The sequence below is a fragment of the Leucoraja erinacea genome, chromosome 23, assembly GCF_028641065.1.
Source record: "Leucoraja erinacea ecotype New England chromosome 23, Leri_hhj_1, whole genome shotgun sequence".
Taxonomy (NCBI): Eukaryota; Metazoa; Chordata; class Chondrichthyes; order Rajiformes; family Rajidae; genus Leucoraja; species Leucoraja erinaceus.
The window spans coordinates 21,652,856-21,671,651 of record NC_073399.1 but is presented as its reverse complement, the minus strand read 5'-3'; the positions used below and the strand labels follow the sequence as shown (position 1 = coordinate 21,671,651).

The 18,796-nt window shown below is 41.6% G+C and overlaps 2 protein-coding genes across 5 annotated transcripts in view; one reads left to right on the top strand and one right to left on the bottom strand.

Moving 5' to 3' along the window:
* Nucleotides 1-10,543, top strand: part of LOC129708379 (protein phosphatase 1 regulatory subunit 7-like) — a 77,974-nt gene extending 67,431 nt beyond the window's left edge. The window contains exons 16-17 of the mRNA XM_055654076.1: nucleotides 340-409; nucleotides 10,272-10,543. Coding sequence (XP_055510051.1) covers nucleotides 340-409; nucleotides 10,272-10,329 — 128 coding nt within the window. The 3' untranslated portion in view covers nucleotides 10,330-10,543. The remainder of the gene's footprint in view (nucleotides 1-339; nucleotides 410-10,271) is intronic.
* LOC129708380 (splicing factor U2AF 65 kDa subunit-like) overlaps nucleotides 9,874-18,796 on the bottom strand; it is a 42,771-nt gene continuing 33,848 nt past the window's right edge. For all 4 annotated transcript variants that reach the window (XM_055654081.1, XM_055654077.1, XM_055654079.1 and 1 more), the window contains 2 exons: nucleotides 13,353-13,601; nucleotides 9,874-10,942 (listed from right to left, as the gene is read on the bottom strand). In XM_055654081.1, the coding sequence (XP_055510056.1) occupies nucleotides 10,811-10,942; nucleotides 13,353-13,601 (381 nt within the window). In that variant the 3' untranslated portion in view covers nucleotides 9,874-10,810. The remainder of the gene's footprint in view (nucleotides 10,943-13,352; nucleotides 13,602-18,796) is intronic.

Here is an 18,796-nt window from a genome sequence, read left to right as displayed (position 1 = left end):
CTTTCCATACATACACATAGCACTTTATTCTTTACCATTATTCCTGGAATATTGATTTCCCCAATGTTAAGGATTTTTCAGAACTTTATTCTTTCTGTACTTTTCATATATTTGAGGTCAGCATCCGGTTGCCGGCCTGATTAAAGGTCCGCTCATCCAATTTATTTTGTTTAATAAAGAACCTGGATATATTGTATGTTCCATCGAAAAACACCCGAGAGAATACTACAGCTAATGCTCGTGTTCTTTTTTCATTTAATAACTAGCACTTCCGATCCTTACTGATACAAGCTTTTTCTTGTGTTTACAATTATACTGTATGTGTACAAAAACCTGCAGATACAACAGCACCAGCAAGGTTGACCTCAGTGGAAAACTATGGACCCCGTCCACAGACACGCTGCAGCAGGTAAGGGTCACATTGAGCTGGAAAACACATATTATACTTATACTATATCTTAGGATTTATCTTTTATTATAGTGACTCAACTGGTGTGGTTTACTTACATGTTGTCCATTTGAGAGGCCAGATAGGATCTTGGTTTAATGTCTGTTCCAAAGAAAACAATTCTAATAATGTAGCACTGTGGAAGGCCAAGTATCTGGAGTGGAGCGTTCATAAATTTCTCAAAGTTGAGTTCAAGCTAATCCTTTGTGATGTAATTATAGCCCTGCATAAACCATATATAACCATATAACAATTACAGCACGGAAACAGGCCATCTCGACCCTTCTAGTTCGTGCCGAACACATATTCTCCCCTAGTCCCATATACCTGCGCTCAGACCATAACCTTCCATTCCCTTCCCGTCCATATAACTATCCAATTTATTTTTAAATGATAAAAGAGTCCACTAGCCCAGATTTGATTAGCACTCATTGAATAAATCAACGCTCACTAATCAGAACAGCAATGTAAATGTCTATTACTCATAATTGATATTCTGTCTATTACTTATCACAATCTTTGCTCGAAATAATAAGTTTAATGTTTTCATGGATAGTTCCTTTTTGTGGGATAGTTGTCCTTGCACCCATATTCAGAGACCACTGCACATAGGTTTGTCTCCAAATAAACATGCAATTAGTTCATGTTAAAGTTTTCCTGCTCAGTGGGAGGCAATCTCAGCATTCACTTCAATTGTATAGTCAGTTGGGAGTTACATAAATCATCTCCAGTCACCAGCAGATTCAGGTAGGGCTGTGTATAACCCCTACCTGTTTCAGTCGCTGACATGCTACAGACACGTTCCCCGACTGTGATACCAGGATTCAAACCAGATATTTGGCTGGTAACTAAACAATTGCTTAAATTATACATTTAATGAGGAATCCAGGCTGAGATATGTGCAGAATAAACTGATCATAGTTGATGCCACACTACCATTTGATGCAAGACTTAAAAGAGCAACTAGAAACAGTTCTGCACTCTGATAATGTGGAAAAAAACACATTTGGAGAGAAAGCCACAAGAACAGCATTGGTGACATATCCTACCTTTCCTCTCCACTTTTTTCTATCCCTGGTATGAATTAAAACAGGACCATCTGCCTTGAAACACTTACCTTGCAGTTTAAAACGCAGCTCTAAACGTGAAGCTGAATGGAGAGTGCTCCCAGTATGGAAGCAAAGGACAGGTTTTTGAAAGATCATGGCTAAATTTGCCCAATTGCTCGAGGATCTTTGTTGAGGATCATAACCTTGTTTCCTATACTGTTGTTGTAAACCAAAGTGACATAATTGATAAGCAAAAGCAAAGTGCTGGAATAATTCAGTGGGTCAGGCAACATCTGTGAAAGGAATGGACAATGTTACAGGTTGGGACCCTTCGACCCGAAACTTCATCTGCTTACTCCTCATCAAATACTGCCTGACTTGCTGAGTTTCTCAGACACTTTGCAGATGCTGGAATTGTGAGCAAAAAAGTTTTACATAGTTTAGACTTTTGTGAATCTATGAATTAAGTTACTGTTGTGAGACATCAGATTGAGGAGCTGTGGTGCTTTAGTTGACTGCAGCGCCTCTTGATTAAGACTTGCATTTACATATTGCCTTTGCTTAAAATAAGACAATTCAGCTATTTTGACCTGTGCTGAAATTCAGCAACATTTGGGGTAATTTCCCCCAAAGGCATCATAATTCTCATACCCTGTGCTAGAAATGTACTGAGAATTCTCCTGAATGTACTTCAGAAATTCTCCACCCCTCTGCCTTTCGCTTCAATACAATTCCAGTCAATACTGGTGCAATCAAAATTCCCCGTTAGAGACACTACTGTTATTGAACATCTGCAAATTCACAATTCACTTTGTGCCCTCCATAATGTTTGGGACAAAGAACGATCATTTATTTATTTGCCTACGTACTCCACAATTTGAGATTTGTAATAGAAAGAAAATCACATGTGGTTAAAGTGCACATTGTCATATTTTAATAAAGGCCATTTTTATACATTTTGGTTTCATCATTTAGAAATTACAGCAGTGTTTAAACATAGTCTCCCCATTTCAGGGCACCATAATGTTTTGGACACAGCAATGTCATGTATATGAAAGTGGTCATGTTTAGTATGTTGTTGCATATCCTTTGCTGCTTGAAGTCTGCGATTCATGGACATCACCAGTTGCTGGGTGTCTTCTCTGGTGATGCTCTGCCAGGCCTGTATTGCAGCCAGCTTTAGCTTATGCTTGTGTAGAAGAAATTAATTTAGAGAGAAATGAAAGGAAAAACGAAAAGTTACAGACTATGCAGGTTTGCTTCAAGAGATTTTATTGCATGATATCATGGAGAAATGGCGACAGAAAACTGCTCACCAGTTCTCTGACTTCACAGCAGAATTAGCCGACATTTATACTGTGCAGTAAACAACTTTTGTTTTCGATAAATACAGCTATACGAAAATATACCATCTCTTATCAATTATTTCATTATTCATAGCATACTTTTCACATGTTAATCTTATTCAACAACAGATGGTTAATACAAGTCAAACATTATTCTATCTCACCTTTCAGACGGCCCATGCCACCATCCCCTTTCCCAGCCAAGCCCCCCCCCCCCCCCCCATTTACATTAACATTTCTATGCAACACCTCACAAAGGAAAACAAACTTTCTTATCTCCTCTACTATTTCATGTTTACATTTACCATCCACACATTCCCAGAAGAGGTAATCTTACCTTGCCGATTCCCACAATCTCTTCTGCACCTGGTCAAACGAGAGCTGCCAATTGTCACATCCAAAACACCCTTTTGTTATCCTGTTCAATTCCAATCAAAATTAAGTAAGGAAGGATATTACGTTTCATCCACAGCTTGTTTTGGGCGCTAGTCCCCTTCAGTTTTCTCTTCAGCATATAAAAGACATGCCCAATAAGAGAGTTCAGTATTCCGATAAACGCAAGGAATCATGGGATTTGTCAAAGGTCATTCGGGAAATAAAGCAAACGCAGCGCTGTATAAGCTGTGTATAAATTGTTAACTATTCTACCAATTAATGAATCTAGAATTCTGTCAACTCAATAGCTTCCTTTCTTGTTCTGCTTTTCACACGCTACTTACAGTCCCAGTTCTAGTTCAGTTCATTGATCTGCAATTATGAGATATTCAAAAAGTTAAAGAATTTATTATTCATTTAAACCATAATGTGTTTGTAATGCTAGTGAAATAAGACAATATGACTTGTGTTTGTAACATTTTATGTTTATTCATAATTTATGTGTAAAAATATATTTAATCTGAAGCAGGCAGCAACCATATCAGTGTGATGTGGGCTGATGCTTTACCTACAGGCGGTGTGAATGTACTGTTAAGGCAGGGGTCGGCAACCTACGGCCCAAGGGCCGGATCCAGCCCATAACCCAAAATCATCCAGCCCGCAGGCGTATTTGTTTTAGTGACTAGAATGTTGTTCTTGTCTACAGTGGGACCTTGCCCAGAGTTGTCCCAGTGTTCGGGCAAGGCAGCTCTCTGGGACGGTTTTGACTGGGATGGTTCTACATTGTGAAGTTCACTGTGTCCGAGTTATTGATCAGAGTGAACACCCGCTCCTGTGGACACGTCTCACTGTGGAGTCTGTCATAGACGGATTCCGTCGCCTTTTGATCAATAATTAGATCGATCTCCTGAACTAGTGGCCGTAGAGCTACCGGCGTGTATTCTTTCCAAACTGAACTCACTGTGGAATGAATCCATTAACAGATCCACTCTGCTGCCGTATTCTAAGTTGTTTGTGCCTTCCCTCTGGAACCCTCCTCGTCCCCTCCACTCAGATGCCGAGTTCCCAGAGCCCTGGTTAAACACGGCCGGTCACGGTTAAGTCAGTGAAACCGGCTCCATCAGAGACTGCGGGCAGGATTAATGAAAGAAAGGACCATTCTGCCTATTGTAGCGGGTGGCTGTTCGTGAGGAGTGTGAGAGAGTGGAGTGAGATTTAATTTCCAGCGGCATGTAAATGATGGACCCACAAGGGTTAACACTGCAACAGCAGTAGCGAGAGCGTGTTTCAACAGTTTGTTAATTTTCAGCTGAGTTTTTAAAAAAGCGACCTGAATGATCGCCACATTTACAGCCAATGTCCTACATACTGCCATTGATAGTTACATTACTATACCGCAAAGAGTGAACAAATCCAAATACATCACAGAAAACTGTAAGTTTGTTTGCCAAAGTTCTTACCAGGCACACCAATAACTGCAATGAGCATATAACTGTTATAACAGTGTCTGAAACTAACTGCTATGTTCAGTAGACATAATATTGCTTAAAGCAATAAAACCAACAAAATCATCGTAGTTTTGTACAAATGAACCATAAATATACAGAGTTAATAATTTTGAAAGCAGTATTTTCTTACCTCAAAGAAGCAAAACTGGAAAACATGGATGCAACACATGTAGACAAAATGCATGAATACAGATGAAACGCAAGTAGACAGGTGGATAAACGCAAGTCTATATACACACAGCAACTCAGCTGGCGAGAATGTTTATCGCGAATGACCTAGGCATGCGTAGTTGAAATACCGAACTCGCTTATTCGGTTCAGATCAGTGATTGACTTGGCCACTTAAGAATTGACCATTTTGCTTTGACCTTTGTCGCTTTAGCAGTATGTTTGGGATCATTGTCTTGCTGCAGAATGAACTGCCGACCAATGAGTTTTGAGGCATTTGTTTGAACTTGAGCAGATAGGTTGTGTCTATACACTTCAGAATTCATTAAGCTACTATCATCAGCAGTTGTATCATCAGTGAAGATAAGTGAGCCAGTACCTTCGGCCATTAATACCCCCACCACTGTTTCACAGATGAGGTGGTATTCACCGGAAGTGGCGGCGCTGTTAACAGCTGCGGCTCGCCTGCAGTCCGTCTGTCTTTACTTTTTTCTGTTGTTTTTTTTTGTCTTGTTTTGGTTAAGTTTTAGTTTGTTGGGTTGTGTTAGAGGGGGTGGAACATGTTCTCTGTCTCTTCCTTCGGGGGAATGCGACTTTTTCATGTCGTATCCCCCTTCTCTGCCTCCGTCTGCGCTGAGGCCTAATGGCGGAGCTGGCGGCCTCCAGCCTGTGACCGACCCCGAGGCTCCGGAGGCAGAGCCAGCCAGGACTTACCAACGAGAGGCTGGCCGTCTTCGGGGCTGAGCAGCGGTGGCCCGACTTGCTGGTGCGGCGTTCTGGCTTTCGGCGGCGGCCTGGGGCTGATGCAGCGGGGCCCGGAGCTGGGGCAGTGGCCTGGAGCTGGGGCAGCGGCCCGGAGCGGAGACGGCGGGACCTGGAGCAGCGACTGCGGGACCAGAAGCTGGCGCGGCGGCCTGGAGCTGGGGCAGCGGCCCAGAGCGGAGACTGCAGGACCCGGAGCTGGGGCAGCGACCTGGAGCTGGGGCATCGGCCTGGAGCTGGGGCAGCGGCCCGGTGCGGAGACTGCAGGATCTGGAGCTGGGGCGGCGACCTGGAGCTGGGGCATCGACCTGGAGCTGGGGCGGCGGCCCGGAGCTGATGCTGTGGCGGGCCGTCTCGGAGCGGGGATGGCGTTCCGGCTATCGGCAGCGGCGACATCACCACGGAGGTCCGCTGGACTGGAGAGCGGCATCTCCGGCCTGGATCGACCGCCTCAGCGCAGAGGGAGAACAAGGAGGGAAGAGATGGAAACTAAGACTTTGCCTCCATCACAGTGAGGATGTGCTTGGTGAACTCACTGTGGTGGATGTTTAATTGGTGTTTATTGTATGTTTTGTTATTATTGATTCTGTGTATGACTGCAGGCAACATAGTTTCGTTCAGACCGTAAGGTCTGAATGACAATAAAGGATCTATCTATCTATCTATCTATGCTTAGGATCTTGTGAAGTTTCTTCTCTCCTCCATACTTTGCTCTTGCCATCACTCTGATATAAATTAATCTTCATCTCATCAGTCCACAAGACCCTTTTCCAGAACTGTGGTTGCTCTTTTAAGTACTTCTTGGCAAACTGTAACCTGGTTATCCTATTTTTGTGGCTAACTAGTGGATTGCATCTTGCAGTGTATTTCTCTGTATTTCTGTTCATGAAGTCTTCTGCAGACGATGGTCATTGACAAATCCACACCTGACTCCTGAAGAGTTTTTCTGATCCGTCACAGATGTTTGGGGATTTTTCTTTATTATAGAGAATTCTTCTGTCATCAGCTGCGGAGGTCTTCCTTGGCATGCCAGTCCCTTTGCCATTAGTATAAGCTCACCAGTGCTCTCTTTCTTCTTAATGGTTCCAAACAGTTGGTTTTGGTAAGCCTAAGGTTTGGCTGATGTCTCTAAGTTTTATTTGTGTTTCTCAGTCTCATAATGGCTTTGTTGACTTTCATTGGCACATTTGGTTCTCATGTTGATAAACAGCAACAGGTTTCCAAAGGTGATGAAGACTGGAGGAAAGACTAGGTGCTGAGAGCTCTCTCATACCTACATGAAAGAGGCAATTAAACACACCTGAGCATTTACCAACAACTGTGAAGCCATGCAATGACAAATAAATTGATTCTGATTCTGATGTGTCCCAAACATTATGGTGTCCTGAAATGGGGGACGGGGACTATGTATAAACACTGCTGTAGTTTCTACATGGTGAAACCAAAATGTATAAAAATGGCCTTTATTAAAATCTGACAATGCACTTTATCCACATCTGATTTTTTATATTAAAAATTTCAAAACTGTGGAGTACAAATGATAGGTCTTTGTCCCAAACATTATGGAGGGCATTAATATATTTTGATATTTATTGATACTAGAGGTAATTAATCCCTGTGTAACTAGATCAAAGGTAGACAAAATGCTGGAGTAACTCAGCGGGACAGGCAGCATCTCTGGAAAGAAGGAATGGGTGACGTTTCTGGTCGAGACCCTTCAGACTGATGTCTGTGGAGAGGGAGATACATAGATAAGGAAGTGTAAGGTGTGAAAATAGGGCAAAGAGAATGAAGTTCATGGAAACTAAAATAGATTATTGTTAGCTGGGAGAAGGTAACAGCAAAGCAAGCAGAGATAAAATGTAGTACGAGACAGTAAGACTACATTTAGGTGAGACTTAACAGTAAGGTGAGAGAACTGTAAAGAGGGAGGGATGGAGAGAGAGGAATAGCAAGGGTTGGAGAAGTTAATGTTCATACCGCTGGGGTATAAGCTTCCCAAGCGAAAAATGAGGTGTTGTTCCTCCAATTTGCGCAGGACCTCACTGTCAATGGAGGAGTCCCAGGATAGGGACGTCAGTGTGGGAATGGGAGGGGGAGTTAAAGTATTTAGCAACCAGGAGATCAGGTAGGTTTAAGCGGACTGAGCGGTGTTCAGCAAAACGGTTGCCAAGCCTGTGCCTGGTCACGCCAATATATAGGAGTGCACATCTAGAACAGTAGATGAGGTTGGAGGAGGTACATGTGAATCTTTGCCTCACCTGAAAAGACTGTGGGGGGGGGGGGTCATGGATGGAGTTGAGGGGGAGGTACAGGGACAGGCGTGGCATCCCCTTCGGTTGCAGGGAAATGTACCTGGGGAGGGGGTGGTTTGGGTTCTTTTTGCACAGTCTTTTTTTCTTTGCAGTCTTGCATTTAATTATATATGTATTTCACTGTGCTTGTGCATATGACAATAACCTGCAGATGGGAACCAAGTGTTAAGACTTGAAAATGACTAGGAGGAAAGACTGGAGGAACGTGTAACAAAGATCCTTGCAGTATCCCTTCAGTTACAAAGGCAAAATGTTGTGATTGATTGGAATCTGAAAAATGGTGCAAATGAAAAAGTGCAAAATGATGAGATCAGGCAGTTCTGTGGAACAGAAAAGGGGTAACAATTCAATGATCATTCAACAGGCAGGCTGTAAATTCTGGATAAGCCACTACGCTTTTATTTCAGATTTCTTGCATCCATCATATACTGATGATGTAAAAATATAGTTAGCAATATAATCACAAATTCATTGTCGAAACATAGTTTTTAATTGTAAGTATAAGTTCTTGTTTCATCAAGTTTGTAAAGAGCCCACTGTAATGGTGTCTGCATGTGCTATCAGTGTTAATGACAAAAATAATTCTGATACCTGTACTGTGAATTGGATACAACACAGCTGATGAATTAGGAAACACTATTTGCATTATAAAGACCAAATTGGTTATATTGCAATTTCAATTGGGAACTAGAGAACCACTATGGAAATTGATTAGTAGAAAAAACTTGCAAAGAAAAAATCCAGGAAAAAAAGGTTTCTATGTCATCTCTGGGCAATAATCAGTCACCATTGTCTCAAGAACCGTGTGTCAATTTCACCCAAGTGGCCATTGAAGTTAACAAACAATTCCTTCTATTGATACGTGCAAAGATTAAAAAATGCAATATACACCATTTAGTATTTTTAGCAGTAGCAAATATAAACAGCTAGTAAAAAACCTTTAGTTTTGAAAGTTCTGCAGGGATAAACTTACTGCATGTCTGAAATTCTCTAGCCCCTCGCCCCTTTTATGCAACTGTTTTCTAACGTGATTTTCTCCAACAAAGTGGTTCTATAATCGTGTTATAGCAGAAATACTTGTATTCCACATAAAAGCTGAAACAACTATACTGTACTTTTCTACCATTATATTTTATTTATATTTGTGTCCCAGAATTATAATTAGAAAAATAATCTATAGTTACGTGGTAAAGCAAACTGTGTACTGCTATCAATCAAATCATTTGTAGCTTAGTCCTACACAAGAGTTGTCAAATATGTTAAACTTGGTTTACAGTCGGCTCTTTGCACTCCACTATGTAGATAGCGCGAGGCAAATCTCCACTGTCTCAAATCTGCACTATCTCAAGTGTCATCCCACTCACATCCAACCCACTAGGTCCTTCTGGGAATTTTTCTGTCTTGTGAATGGAGGATATTTCTCTTCCTCAGAAACTGTCAGCTGCTGGCTTTTGAAGCAGGAATTGACGTAGAAGCGATACTACCCAGCACTCACCCCCTGTAAAATGTATTATGCTGTGGAACAAACACATATATCTACATAATCTGTACAAAATTATACCAATAACTAAATGTTTTAAAATTATGGATATTGTGCTCCTTTTTGAAGAATGCTAAACATTAAAAAAACATTTAAAAAAATACACAAAGCGATTGTTTGAAGCAAAGATAGGGTAGATGTTTTGCAGCTACCAGGTGCACTAAGCAACACCTAGAATAGCCTGTAACATTCTGTCATCATCTGTAGTGTCTAAAATACCAATGCCTTGATAAAAAGAGTACACCTTTCTTTTATAAATCATACAAATATATATATCATGATTCTAAAGATTTAAATCTAGGGAACATAAAACAAAACCACAGAAATTCTAGCATAAACACTTAAATAAAAAATGATAGCCAAGTTTGAAAAAATTGTTTATTCCACGGTTGTCAGACACAATGTGGGACTATTCCTCGTTTGGAGGAGGAATACAATTGGACTAATTTTAAATCTGCAAGGTGTTACTTGTTAGTTTGTCCTGTTTAAGAGAGAATTAGATATAGCTCTTAGAGCTAAGAGAATCAAGGGATATGGGGAGAAAGGAGGAACAGGGTCTGATTTTGGATGATCAGCCATGATCATATTGAATGGCGGTGCTGGCTTGAAGGGTCAATTGGCCTACTCCTGCACCTATTCTCTATGTTTCTATGAATTATCCGTTGTAGTGTTCCCACTGCTCGATAGTCTTGGTAGTACAGAACAATTTGATAAGCATTATTTCTGTCCTATTCCAGTAATAATACATGTTTGTTTGCAGTCGCTCCAGAATTGAAGACGCCAGATCGTATGCTGCCCAACACTTTGGGAAGAAATAACACGATCGCTGGAAGGGTTTGTGTCCAGAAGAATAAGAGTCAAAACAAAGATAGGAGAAAAGTTGTTACTGGTCCAGACTACCTTAACAAGCTTTGATGCATAACCAGCACAACGCATTTTCCATTCTAAAAGTTTATTAGTTGAAACCAGCTACAGTGTTCAAATACTGGTTTCACCAGGCTGACTGAATCAGCTATTACAGAATTTGCTGTTCTCCCCCCCCCACCCCACCCCACAAAAGCCAAAAGGCCCAACACTATAAAAAAGATACAATTCCATTTACAAGTTGTTTTGCTATTACAGTTCCTGCAACATGGATCTTCACCCAGAACACTAACGACATCAAGACATTCGTGCTAAAAATAAACGGAATTTGACTACTACAAACTACTCAAACCTCTGCCATTTTATACAAATCCTAGTTGTAACTATAAACAAAGCTTTAGTCAGAAATGTAGACAGCAAGGTGGCTGCATGTTGTTAGAAGTCACGTCTGTGGTACAGCTCTGGGTCATAATACTTAGTTACAACAACTCTGTTGGCAAACTTTCGCCCCGTTAGTGCTTGCATTGCTTTTTGGCAGTCCAGAGGAGAGATAAATTCTACAAATATCTGTTAAAAAAAACGACCAGTGAGCACAATGAACTGGAAATACAATGGTAAATGAACATTATAATAAAAGACGACCCAATCTCAACTATATAAACCCTAGACTTTGACCCGTTTTTTTAAGTTATTGCCCACGATAACGAATAAATTACTGACTGAATTTTCTCCTGTCTCCATTGAATTATTTACTCTATCACTGCTTTTACACAAGGCTCGTTCTCCATTCACCTTTACCCTAAAAACTAAATAATAAAGGCAGCATGCCCTGTTAAAATTAACCTCATCATCTTTAATCCCAAGTCTAAAGCTTGGAGCAGGGTGTGTTGGGGTGGATGGGAAAGATAAACAGTGAAAAGCCATGGATAAGCCTGCATTTAAGATCCAAGACAAAAAAAATCTGACGGAACTAATCAGAACATAAAATTTTTATTTTTATATTTGTATAAACAATATTAGAAAATAAAATGATGACAGAACCTTTTCCCCCAGGATGGAAAAAAAATCAAATACTAGAGGGCAAAGCTTTAGGGTGAGAGGGGCTTTTAAAAAATATATACCCAGAGGGTGGTGAATGCCTGGAACACCCTGTTTGGGGTACAGGTTGAGGCAGATATGACTGGCATCTAAGAGACTTCTGGAGAGGCATGTGGATATGGCAGATATAACCATATAACAATTACAGCACGGAAACAGGCCATCTCGGCCCTACAAGTCCGTGCCGAACATCTTTTTTCCCTTAGTCCCACCTGCCTGCACTCATACCATAACCCTCCATTCCCTTCTCATCCATATGCCTATCCAATTTATTTTTAAATGATACCAACGAACCTGCCTCCACCACTTCCACTGGAAGGTCATTCCACACCGCTACCACTCTCTGAGTAAAGAAGTTCCCCCTCATGTTACCCCTAAACTTCTGTCCCTTAATTCTGAAGTCATGTCCTCTTGTTTGAATCTTCCCTATTCTCAAAGGGAAAAGCTGATCCACATCAACTCTATCTATCCCTCTCATCATTTTAAAGACCTCTATCGTCCCCCCTTAACCTTCTGCCCTCCAGAGAATAAAGACCTAACTTATTCAACCTTTCTCTGTAACCTAGTTGTTGAAACCCAGGCAACATTCTAGTAAATCTCCTCTGTACTCTCTCTATTTTGTTGACATCCTTCTTATAATTGGGCGACCAAAATTGTACACCATACTCCAGATTTGGTCTCACCAATGCCTTGTACAATTTTAACATTACATCCCAGCTTCTATACTCAATGCTCTGATTTATAAAGGCTAGCATACCAAAAGCTTTCTTTACCACCCTATCTATATGAGATTCCACCTTCAAGGAACTATGCACGGTTATTCCCAGATCCCTCTGTTCATCTGTATTCTTCAATTCCCTACCGTTTACCATGTACGTCCTATTTTGATTTGTCCTGCCAAGGTGTAGCACCTCACATTTATCAGCATTAAACTCCATCTGCCATCTTTCAGCCCATTCTTCCAAATGGCCTAAATCACTCTGTAGACTTTGGAAATCCTTTTCATTATCCACAACACCCCCTATCTTGGTATCATCTGCATACTTACTAATCCAATTTACCACACCTTCATCCAGATCATTGATGTACATGACAAACAACAAAGGACCCAACACCGATCCCTGAGGCACCCCACTAGTCACCTGCCTCCAACCCGACAAACAACCATCCACCATTACCCTCTGGCTTCTCCCATTCAGCCACTGTTGAATCCATCTTGCTACTCCTGCATTTATACCCAACAGTTGAACCTTCTTAACCAACCTTCCATGAGCAACCTTGTCAAAGGCCTTACTAAAGTCCATATTGACAACATCCACTGCTTTACCCTCGTCAATTTCCCTAGTAACCTCTTCAAAAAATTCAAGAAGATTAGTCAAACATGACCTTCCAGGCACAAATCCATGCTGACTGTTCCTAATCAGACCCTGTTTATCCAGATGCTTATATATATTATCTCTAAGTATCTTTTCCATTAATTTGCCCACTACTGAAGTCAAACTAACAGGCCTATAATTGCTAGGTTTACTCTTAGAACCCTTTTTAAATAATGGAACAACATGCGCAGTACGCCAATCCTCGGGGACTATTCCCGTTTCTAATGACATTTGAAATATTTCTGTCATAGCCCCGGCTATTTCTACACTAACTTCCCTCAATGTCCTAGGGAATATCCTGTCAGGACCTGGACCAGGATATGAGATGCTCTTGGAAGAGATGGTATACAACTATAAAGTTAGTTGCACCAGAATAAAATCAATAAATAAGTGATCCTGATATTAACAATTTAAATCATCCTGCTGCTTGCCAACTTGATGTATACAGTAAAATGTTGCAATTTGAACATTGAAGCTTCAAATTCTGATTGCCATTCTTTTACCTTGCCACAGCCAGGCACTTCTAGTCCATCCAAAGGTCGAGGGATTTCAATTGATTTCACAGTTCCATATTTGCTGCACTCTTCTCTGATGTCTTCCAAGATTTCCTCATACTCTTCATCATCGATAAGTTCATCTGGTGACACCATGTTTAGCAGGCAGAGCACATCGGTGGGCAGCCCAGTGTTCTGAACTTGCATTGTCGGGAGGCCTGGTACCTGCACTGTCACTGGAGTTTGAATAATGGCATTCTGCAAAAACAACAACAGCAACTCTAAATCTGCAATTGCACATCTGATGGCGATCCCATGACATTGCACTGGGAGGGTGAGATTGGGAAGAAATAGTCTTTATTGCTGCTACTGAATATTCCCAGTAACAATGCTAAAAATAGAAGCGGTTAAAGTTCTGAGATCCATTCAAAGTAAAGCATTCCATTAAGCATCAAGCAAATATGTAACCCTGGTGGGAAATTCCAGTCAACCAAATGATATCTAGCATGTTTTGGGGGAAATTACTTTAATTTACTGTCACATTCAGAAAGTGTTATGTTAAAAATTGACTGGATTGCAAATCAAAACTGTACTTAAAAGGCACATGTTTTACCCGCTAAACTGACAAAGATGAAATGGCTGAAGAAAGATAAATCAAAAAAAACAAAATTGTATTATATTGTGTAACACATTAGCACCAATGGCTACAGTAGTGGGCAAGCTAAAAAATCTGATGAATTTTGATAGTAATCATTTGCCAACTCCTTGAAAGGGCTGTTCAATTTGGTCCTACAATGTTTTGCTCATTACCTGGCTTCTGAAGTTCTCAAGCGATCAGATTCCATGATGGAGGTGGAGTACTGCAGCCCCACCTCTACATGTTTCTCCTTTTTCACCCCCATCTAGTTCTATCAATTTTCAACAATGATCCCTAGGTATCCCCACTTGCCAGAGCAGTTCCCTGCATCCCCCAGCCCAATCAAACTCTTGATGATTTTATCACCATCAGTTTTTTCACAGCCTTCTCTGCAGAGGGAGAAGAGGAGGGAAGAGACTGCAGCCCTAAGATTTTTGCCTCCACCACAGTGAGGTGTTTGGAGGACTCCCTGTGGTGGATGTTAATTTGTGTTTGTTGTTGTTTATTATTGTATTATTGTATGTATGACTGCAGGCACAAAATTTTGTTCAGACCGTAAGGTCTATTCTATTCTATTCTATTCTATTAAAGAATCCAAGCTACTCTGGGCTTGTCACATAATTGGAATACCAATATGGTTTAGAGTACAATACATTGGGTATAAGAGTCAGGAAGTCATGTTGCAGCTTTATAAACATTTGGTCAGGCTGCATTTGGAGTATTGTGTGCAGTTCTGGTTGCCCTATTACAGGGAGGATGTTAAGGCTTGAGAGGGTGTAGTAGATTTATCAGATTGCTGCTTAAATTAGAATGCATTAGCTGCAAGGAGAAATTGAACAAACTTGGATTGGTTTCTCTGGAGCATTGAAAGTTAGGGGGCAACCCAAGTATATAAAATTACAAGAGGCATAAATAGGATACTGTCAGAAACATTTCTCCAAAGTGTAAATTTCAAAGACTAGAAGGTAAAAATATACTGTTGAAGAGGGAAAGTTTAAAGGAGACTTTAAAAAAAACATACAAAGTGGTGAGCACCTGGAACACGCTGCCAGGGATGGTGAAGGTATTAAGATAGTTCCATTTAAGATAGTCACATGGGTATGCAGGGAATGGGAAGGGATATGGATCACCTGCAGGTGGATGAGACTAACAGTATTATGTTAAAGGCCTATTCCTGTGCTGCACTGTTCTGTTTCTCATTCCCGACCCTTGCATCTTATTCAAACTAATTCTCAGGTGAAATGGTAAACAGTACCTCTCACTTCTCGATACAAACTAATTTAAATGGGGTTTTTTCTGCAAAAATTTTTGTTTATAAATATGCTCAGACGAGTTTGACTTTCTTCAAAATAAATATCCTTCAGCAGTACGAGGCCGAAGCTGGTCTTCTGCTGACGGATATTTATTTTGAATAAAGTCAACCTCGGCCGAGCATATTTATAAACGAGAAATATTTCAGAAAATATCAATTTCTTCAGGAGATGCTCTTGGTAGAAGAAGCTGGTCTTCTGCCTTGCTACGTAAAGGTGCCAGATTCCTTACGGACAAATTTTAAAAAACATTTGAGCAGCTGAACGTTATGATACCAAAACTTTCAATTTGGATTGCCACTCTGTGCTGAACTGACAGCAGTCAAAGTACTGCGACATATAACAATTGGCCTTGTTTCTTTCCTTTCCCAGACTTGAGAGTAACAAGTTCCATTACTGATTCCTAACTAGTGGCTTCTTATGAAAGCAGATGTAAACCATGGTCTTCAGGTTACCACATATTGCAGACAAGGAGACAACCTTTTAAAGTGTTTGTAATTAGCCACAAGAAAGTATTAAGACAAATATCTTCTTAGGCCCCCTTCGGTCATGGCTGACCATGGGTGTCTCCAGGGTGCTATTCTCTATATGGAGGATGCCTGTGTGTGACTTTGTTTAACATGGGGAGACTGGTGCACAGACAGCCACCCCACAGTCCTTGACAGATCTGGATCCAGTGCCATGGAGTCCAAGACGACCGGAGACCCTTTTCTGTTGCAGCCTTCATCCACCTTCCCAGCCGTTGGGACGCTCCACTAAGGTCAGCCATCGTCAATGGGCGCAGGAGTAGGCCATTCGGCTCTTCGAGCAGGCACTGCCCATCAATGTAATCGCAGCTAATCATCCACAATCAGTATACAAGCCCAGCCACTCCAATCTATGAACATATGACAGTCCCGCCATCTCGGGAATTAACCTCGTGAACCTATGCTGCACTCTCTTAATAGCAAGAATGTCCTTCCTCAAGTTGAGACCAAAACTGCACACAATACTCCAGGTGTGGTCTCACTAGGGCCCTGTGCAACTGCAGGAGGGCCTCTTTGCTCCTATACTCAACTCCTCTTGTCATGAAGGCCAACATGCCATTTGTTTTCTTCACTGCCTGCTGTACCTGCATGCTTACTTTCAGTGACTGATGAACAAAGGCCCTCAGATCTTGTTATACTTCCCCTTTTCCCAACTTGACACCATTTAGATAATAATCTGCCTTCCTGTTTTTTACCACCAAAGTGGAAAACCTCACATTTATCCACATTAAACTGCATCTGCCATGCATCTGCCCACTCTCCCAACCTGTCCAAGTCACTCTGCATCCTCATTACATCCTCCTCAGTTCACACTGCCACACAGCGTTGTGTCATCTGCAAATTTGCTAATGTCACTTTTAATCCCTTCATCCAAATCATTAATATGTTGTAAATAGATATGGTCCCAGCACGAGCCTTGGGGTACCCTACTAATCACTGCCTGCCATTCTGAAAGGGGCCCTTTTTTTTATGACAATTTTCTATCCATGTCAGCACCCTACCCACAATACCATGTTGTCTAATTTTGCCCACTAATCTCCAATGTGGGACCTTATCAAATGCTTTCTGAAAGTCCAGGTACATTATATCACTGGCTCTCCCTTGTCCATTATCCTGGTTACATCCTCAAAATATTCATCCTCCGCCTGCTCCACCATTGAGGACTTGGTTGGATTGCTCTTTGACAGAGACCTCCTCCCCGACCTTACCGCCATGGGTGGCCCTACCAGGAGCATAGCTCCAGACATCATCGCTCTCAGAATCTCAGGTCCACATAAGCATCTCCACCACGTCAAGGATAAAATGTGGCCACAGAAGTCAATGCAACTCACAAACCAAAACAGCCACGGTTACTAATTTTCTTTAGGTAACTGATTCTACTCAAAAATGTTTACTTCTAATTAATGACTTACATGTATTAATCCCATTTAAATGTGTCAGGTATTCTAGGTTGTATGAAAAAGTAGTATTTTAAGCACCCAACTAAACCAAACAGTGGATTCTAATAAGCACTTGTGTGCCAGTAAAAACGCATGTCAATTGCACGAAACTAGAATTATCAAATGTTGGTCTTGTGTGTACCCAAACACAAGGTTTCTGAGGGTTGCCACCTTGTCATGATGGAGACGTTTGGGCATGCCGAAGATCTGAGAGCTAAACCATCTGGAAATAGCAGGAAGGTTGGAGAGGTTCTTAACTAAAGCGTGGCCCATGCTGAAACAGTGGAAGATGGTGGCTGGCTAGTAGGTGGAACCCCACAACCTCTGAGATGGTGAAAGATGATTGCAGCTGGGAGAGTTTCCCAACTGTCATGGAATCCATGTAGTTGGACTGGATGTGTCTCTATCATGGACTGTGTGGTGGCTGTCCTTGCAGCAGTATCTTCAACATTAAAATATGTCAAGCACAGGGTCCACCTGGAGGGACATATCAAGTCTGTGGCTCCAGAATCGGCCTCTTCAACCTTCAAGACACACAGAAAGGAATCAATAGGAGAACAATCGTTGATGATGGTCGCATGTGTGCCCAGATAAACTTTTATTCAAGTCGACATACATACAAGATGTACAGTGAAATGAAAGTGGCAATGCTTGCGGGATTGTGCAAAAACAGAACAAGTATTTGCATTTAAAAAAAAGAAACAACAGTAATTACTCCCTGGTGAGATCAGTTTACAGTCCTGATGGCTGGTGGGAAGAAACTCTGTCTCGTCCTCTCTGTTTTCGCAGCGTGACAGCGGAGGCGCTTGCCTGGCTGTAGCAGCTGCAACAGTCTGTTGCTGGGGTGGTAGGGGTCCTTCATTATCTTGCTAGCTCTGGATCTGCACCTCCTGGTGTATAGGTCCTGCAGGGGGGTGAGTGTAGTTTCCATGGTGCATTCGGCCAAATGCACTACTCTCTGCAGAGCCTTCCTGTCCTGGGCAGAGCTGTTTCCAAACCAGATCAAGATGTTTCCAGACAGGATGCTTTCTACAGCACCAGAGTAGAAGGATTGAAGGATCCTCAGAGAGACTGAATTTCCTCAGCTGCCTGAGGTGATAAAGGCGCTGCCTTGCTTTTCTCACCAGTGCGGCAGTGTGTGTTGTCCATGTCAAATCCTCTGTGATGTGGACTCCCAGGTATTTAAAGCTGCTCACCCTATCCACAGTAGTCCCATTTATCCCCAGTGGCGTGTATGTCCCCGGTTGTTGTGCCCTTCTAAAGTCCACAATCAGCTCCTTCGTTTTAGTGACATTCAAGAGGAGGCTGTGTTCAGGGTGATGGGGTTGGAGGTATGTTTCCCCATTCTGTCACACAACTTTAATCATTTCTTCATATTTTCTTCAAAATGATTAAAATCAGATCAACCAGTCACAGGGGCAAATGTTTTGCCTTGGCGATGAATTTAAACAAAATAAACATTTTAAAACATAGGAGAAACAAAAGATGTAGATAGCAGGAAGAGCCCAATGGAGAAGACAACCTGTGGCACAACTGCAAG